Here is a 6,459-nt window from a genome sequence, read left to right as displayed (position 1 = left end):
TTATATATAAATTTTTATTTAAATAAAAAAGAAAGCTCGAATCCCAAGCCAATATGTGTATCAAATCCTTGACCAGCCAGGTCTGTAGGGCATAATCAAATTCAATGTGAAATAGTATATAAACGCGGTGCCTTGACTGGGCAAATTAAATAATTGCTACTCAAAAGAGTCTTCTGTTTGGACTCTCCTACTGGTAGGCAATAGTGGGACTGTATCCCCTCCCACCCCCCATTTTGTTTAATTTAACAGTATGATGAATGCAAAGCTTAGCCCAAGGTTGCTATGACCTCAGCAGGAGTTAAGGTTAAGAAAAAAAAACCAAAATCCAAGAAAATTTATTAACTCTTGCTTTACCCAACCAAAGCAATGCAGTAATTTATTACATAACCAGTGCTTCCAGATTTAGTAGTCTAACCCAGAAAGAAAAAATGAGCACAGGCCAAGAAGGTGCAGAGGGAGCGGCGCTTTAAAAATCATTCTCCACAGATTTCTTAATATACTGGGCCTCACCCCAGTGCATGTCAAAAGCATAAAAAAAAAATGTGCAGCAAAACCCAAAATCTCATTTCTTTAACTCTGAAATAAAACATCTAGAAAGGCTTGCAGTTTCTCCAACTTATGCTTACAAAGCATCTACTAGGAGCACACTAGATCTACCAAGCAAAAAATTTGCATTTTAGTACCTCTGACTACTTCTGACAGGATCCGTGCTGCACCTTAAGTGGTCATTTTGACGCCACTTTTCCTCTATGAAAGGCACATCTAGGAAGCACTCACTGTGCCAGTAGCAGACAAGCTGCATCATATTCTAATATACACAGACCTTAAACAATGATAACTTTAAAAACATATAAAAATTCCCCTCTAAGTTTTAAATATCACCATCACTGATGCACACAAATCAAAGACGTTGGTCTCCTTCAGTAAGGGGCCCTCACAACAGCATTACAATTAACTGATGTATCACTGAACAAGAAAAAAAATCCGGTTATAGAGGAAATTATGCTTTCATTAACAGCAATGAAATACCAATGAATAAAAAACAAAAGCAAGAGTTGCTGAGAAGGAGGCCTATGTGACAGGCCTATTTCAAAAGGCAGAGGTCAGCATGGCCCTCTGCATCAACTTAATTGTATGGACTTTGGGGAAGCTTCTTTTAAACGCATAACGAGAAGGGTGGAAAAAAGGGAAAAAAAAAAAACAACGAGCAAACACTGGATGAACCAACACGGCTCGCAAGCTCACGGGCAGTTCACAGCCTTCCGGCAGCTGCCCAGCCTGGTGTTCTCTGTGCTTCCCTTCCCTAGGAGTCTGCCTTGGTCACAGCGGCCCGGCCTCTGCTGGTTCGCTAAGCCTCTCCACCAGGAGCCCCAGGTAACCAGCTCCAGAATCACCTGCGGGGCAGCAGACGGGTCTGCATTCTGCTGACCTCCTCAGTGCCGACCGAAAAACACAAGGTGGGCAACCTGCACATAAAATAACCTATGCTGGACACCTACTTTGTCACCCTCTTTCACTACACACGCAGTAAGGACCACGCCGGCTGCATCACAAAGATTCTGTCACTTGTAGCTCAAACGTAAATAATTTAAGCAAGAAGTCTCACACAAGCTAAGGTTCAGGTCCTAACCACAATGGAAGGAATTGTTTGAAGAATGCGGTTTGCTGCACATCTTTTGACATGGCAATTCACAGCCACTCTCTAACCCTCATTCCTTGTTTACCTCTAAACCATACAAGGAAGCGGCCAGGTTATTTAAGTCATTGAGAAATTAAAGTGATAAAGAATTACGCACTGGGTATGTAATAATACCAAAATAAAAGAAAAAACCTACTTCATTAAGATCATACAATTAATCAAACAGAGTATATATATAATATCTTTTTTTTTTAAGCCCTGGGATCCAAGGCGTCCGAAGTTATTAAAATAAAGTTCATTCACAGAACAAAAACAAATTTAATTTGAATTGCTTGCAGATACTGCTAATTTTCATTTTTTTAATTAAAAAATGCGTTAATGTGAACTATGTGCAGGATTTGTTTCTAGTAGTTGTGTTTGTGCACATCGCCTCTGGACCTGCTGCTCTGCTACTGCTGTTGCTCCCGGGTTTCTCCGATCACCTCTGGAAAAAAACGTGATGGAAGCTACCGACACCCCAGCAAAAGAAACTCTGGGGTACGCTGGCCTCACTTCATGGAGCAGATGTGGGCGTGACTCCCGCTCTCTGGGAGTCGTGGTTGTCTCCTCCTCCCTCTGGGTCCTCTGACAAGCTGAGAGATGCCGTCTTGTTTGACAGGAGGCCAATGTTCTCTTGTGTCAGGGCTGATCCATTTGGAACATCACTGCTGAAATGTTGAGGGAGAGGGCGTGAAGTCATTAATTACTGAGATTTTTCATTTATTTTAAGTAAAAGGACCTCAATCATCTGTTGCTGCAGCATCTCAATGAACAGCTGTGAACCCACGTAAACACGTAAAAGACTTGTCCTGTACAACAAATAAGTTGCCTGGTACACTGCGCATGCTCACCAGAAAAGGAAGAGATATGATACGGCTAACTGAAAACAAGCTACATACTTGGAGAGTCCTCGATTAGTTATATTTTGCAAAGTTTTTCAGTATATGACGTAAGATGTACCACATCAATCTGTGTGATGCACACATTCCAGAATATTTACCTTTTTTAATTTAAAAAATAATAAAATCATCATTCTTTCAACTTCATTACTTCCAGAGTTTCTGCTCCGGAGAACTCAACCTACTGGTGCAGCACAGAACTCAGGAATTGGTTACAGGTAGAAAATGCCGACTTCATAAGCAATTGAGAGCGATATATCTTCTGAATAAATACTCAGCTTCCAAACTGCTCACATCAAGTTATATAAACTTCATGAAACACCGAAGCCTTTCTGTTCCAAGTATTAGTCTGAAGACACACAGAAGCCTGCAGCCATCTGAAAATGCTTGCTGTGTACATTGCCAGCATTCTCAGTCAACATCTTACTTCAACTCATTATCAAATGTCCACTGAAATCAACCCCAGCATCTGAAGATACAGACTGCTTCCTACACGTAAAGTGAACTTTGTTTCAAAGTTACACACCTTCCTAGACAACATCCCCATCACAAACTTAGCAAGATGGAGTAACTTTCCCCTCGTGTTTGGAACATTTCTTCGACACTGAACGAGCAGATAAAGATTTCTTTTATGAATATTGTTCCTGCTCCTCCAACTAATCATCCAATATTGACTAGATGGACTTCTGGTCTTGCAACAACTGCAAGTCTTGTGTTGCATGAACTGATATACAGTCTAGTCCCACCAACCTGCTCATCACCTGAAAGAGCCCTTAATTCACGCTCGCACTACAAAAATGGTAATTTGTAAAACCTTTTCCTGGTAGACGCCTCAACGTCAGAGCCAATGTGAGGCAAGGGCTATCACTCATATACCAGAAAGTGACTAAGTCACTCTCCTGTTACATTATAAAAAGTTGAAGATCTGTGTTACCTGAATGTCAGTGCGAGGTCCTCAGCTGGAACCTTGCTTTGCGGTTCCAATTGTCCATTTTCTGTCTGTTTAGTGGTGCCCAGTTTGTTTTTTATATCCAATGAAGACTGGCTCTCCTTTAAAAAAAAAAAGGACAGCAGTAAAATTCTTTAACACTGTGTTAAAAGAATTTAAGATTTCATCCTTTAGGACTGATGACGAAAGCCTGTAAATTGGAGTCATACAGTGTAAGTCACAGAAGCCATGAGACAAGAAAACAGACTTGGTAAGATATGTTCATCCTCTCAGGACACAGTATTTCCCAAAAGGAAGGGATGACTCTTGTAACGACAAGCAAAGACCATAGACTGTAAGAGCACACAGACTTCCAAATGCTAGCCTGTACCCGCTTGGGTTGTTTTCTGTGTTAAAGCTGTTTATACAACTCATGGCACAATGACCTTGGAGACGACTCAGAGTTTTCAACAAATTTCACGCTATGCTTATTTTCAAACGGTGACAAAATAACAGCCGCGTATTTTAAAGCGGCTCAAAATCAAATTCTTCACAAAGAAGAATTAAAAAAACTTCTCAGGAGGTTCTGAAGAATAAAGAGGTGAAGAGGGATGACTCCAGCTGTGGGCAGGCAGCAGAGAGCCTTTCTTGCCATGGTGAAGGGGCGTCAGCCAGCTGCGCGGCTCTCCACCTCCTTGCCTCCCACCCCCGTAGCACTCACCATGCTCAGCTCCCGGGTTCTCTTCCCAATTTCCCTTTCCACCTGGTGTAGCTCCAAGCTCAGCTGTTCACTTGAGATCATCCCAGGCCACTTGGGAGGTGGGGGTGGGGGCTGTGGTTGGCCTGCCAGGGTAGTCGCCTCCCTCTGCAACAGCAGCCTGTTACTAACAGCCTAAATGCATAAAGCCAAGCACATACACAACTGAGCACACAGCACACCAAGCACAGAAAGAGCTCTAGGCCATAACGGGAGAGTACTGCTTATTGGCAAAACCAGGGCCTTCCTCTCTCCAGGCTTAACAAGGTCCCAACTGAAATCACTTCCCATGCAAGTTTAAACTTTTTTCCCCATACACCGCTCCCTTCTGAAAACTAACACTAAGCACATTAATTAAAACGCTACTTCTTTTGTGAGTTATTGGCTGAACAACACGGAACAGCAGACAAGCAAATCTGTTGCAGTGCAATATACCAAATTCTATAGTAGAGCAAGTATTATTACTGAATTATACAAAATATCCTGAGAGATGTAGATGTCAGCACGTAACTACTGACTCAGACTGAGCAGCACAGGAACAGGAAGGGGCAAGTGACTACAGTCACCCACAAGTTGCTAGCAGCCAAGTAAAGGCAGTAACCACATCAGCCACTCCAAAAATCTGCTAATACTTGGCAGCTGGTTCTGTAAGCACGTGTTCTGCATTTAAACACACCATCTACCACACACAACAGAACATCTGTCTGGCCTTCAAGCAGAAAAGCTCATTCGTTTGAGAAGGAAGCAAAATAATTGACTTCTTCGTGCTTTGATTTAAGCGATTGCTACAACCTTGTAACAAGTAATCAAGTCTCCCTGACCTTCAAACATTTACTTTGAGCTTTGAAAACAAGAGATAAATTGAAAACTTATTCAAAATTACCAACTGGTTCTAGCAAATTGAAATTATGGTAAAATCAAGGCTCAAAACTCAACGATGTAGGATTTAACACTGACACAACCACAATAATAATGAGCAGGAGAGGCAGGCCACTTGCAGGTTTGGCAACTTTCCAATACTCTTCTATTATGGCAAAGGCAGACATGCAATATTTAAAACATTTTCTCCTCTTGTTCCCAAAAAAGAGCACAAGAACACAAGTTATGTTTCAAGTAGTTCAGAAATGCATACTACTTGTAACTGTTGCTGCAGCTTAAAAACTGTGAGCTCTTACAACTAGTCTGCAATAGCCCTCCTCCAAAACACGTGTTCTTAGGTAATCATAGCTTCAGCAGAAATTGCGATCTTACAGTAATTCCCTTCTGAGGAAACATTAACATTAATAGGTGCTTACGTACCTACAATAGTTTTCTGGGAAGTATTTACTGATTTTTCGTAGCAGGAAAAAACACAACCCCAAAGCTTTGCTAAAACAATTCTTTCATTATGCCTTGACATTTCTCCACATTTCACAATACACATACATTTTAGCTCATTAATTCTACAAATGCAGACTCCTACCTTTACTGATCTTACAAGTGACTACATTGCTAAGCAAGGAGACATATAATATTAAATTTTAATTTTTCAAGCTAAATATCTTTAATAATTATTTTCTTGACTCTTGTGGCTTGTGCTATTTAGGAAGAAAAAGGTACAACACAAAGCCAAACACGAAACAGATGAAGGTCATAGCTTACTGTACACAAAATCAGACATTTTCAATGGTAACAAACTCAAGAGGAAAATTTATTTACACCACAAGTCTGCCTCTGAGTAAACAGAGGAACAGAGGGGGAGTAAGTGAGAGAGAGAATGAAAGCAAACACAAATGAGCACAGAGTGCAGATCCAAGTACCATGCTGATTTGCGCATGAAGTGAGGGAAGTTTCTGCCACTAAGCAGAGAAGTTTAATCTTGAACCGCAGCCCTGATGCCTGGCATCACAGAATTACGTGTTGTTACTGAATATCACTACTGTCTGAGAAAGATCAACTCATCAAAAGCAGCTTTACTGGCTTCATCTCTCTCCACACCACCCCTCATCACTCTTCCCAATGTCGGTACCAACCTCCAGTCCTCGCATTTGTGTCTGCTGGCTAATCTGATGGTCGACTTGCTGCAGCTCCATGCGCAGCTGCTGCTCTCGTTCAGCGGAGGGCAACTGTTTCCCATGGGCAGCCACATCTGACATCGACAATCTCTCCCTTTGGGATCAGAAGATCAAAAAGTAAGATTTAAAAAACAAAAAGTACT

General features: G+C 41.5%; 1 protein-coding gene across 4 annotated transcripts in view; it reads right to left on the bottom strand.

The window, feature by feature from the left end:
• Window positions 1-1,825: 1,825 nt before the first annotated feature.
• Window positions 1,826-6,459, bottom strand: part of RC3H1 (ring finger and CCCH-type domains 1) — a 32,613-nt gene continuing 27,979 nt past the window's right edge. Inside the window, exons 16-19 of one of the 4 annotated variants that reach the window (XM_009878774.1) lie at window positions 6,275-6,410; window positions 4,227-4,397; window positions 3,512-3,627; window positions 1,826-2,346 (exon numbers count right to left, since the gene is read on the bottom strand). In XM_009878774.1, coding sequence (XP_009877076.1) covers window positions 2,193-2,346; window positions 3,512-3,627; window positions 4,227-4,397; window positions 6,275-6,410 — 577 coding nt within the window. In that variant the 3' untranslated portion in view covers window positions 1,826-2,192. The remainder of the gene's footprint in view (window positions 2,347-3,511; window positions 3,628-4,226; window positions 4,398-6,274; window positions 6,411-6,459) is intronic. The other 3 variants (XM_009864227.1, XM_009864964.1, XM_009865698.1) reach the window with 3 other exon arrangements.

Source organism: Apaloderma vittatum, unplaced genomic scaffold (assembly GCF_000703405.1).
Source record: "Apaloderma vittatum isolate BGI_N311 unplaced genomic scaffold, ASM70340v1 scaffold780, whole genome shotgun sequence".
In the NCBI taxonomy this organism is placed as follows: domain Eukaryota; kingdom Metazoa; phylum Chordata; class Aves; order Trogoniformes; family Trogonidae; genus Apaloderma; species Apaloderma vittatum.
The sequence above is the reverse complement of the archived record's forward strand: the minus strand, read 5'-3'. Positions and strand labels throughout refer to the sequence as shown.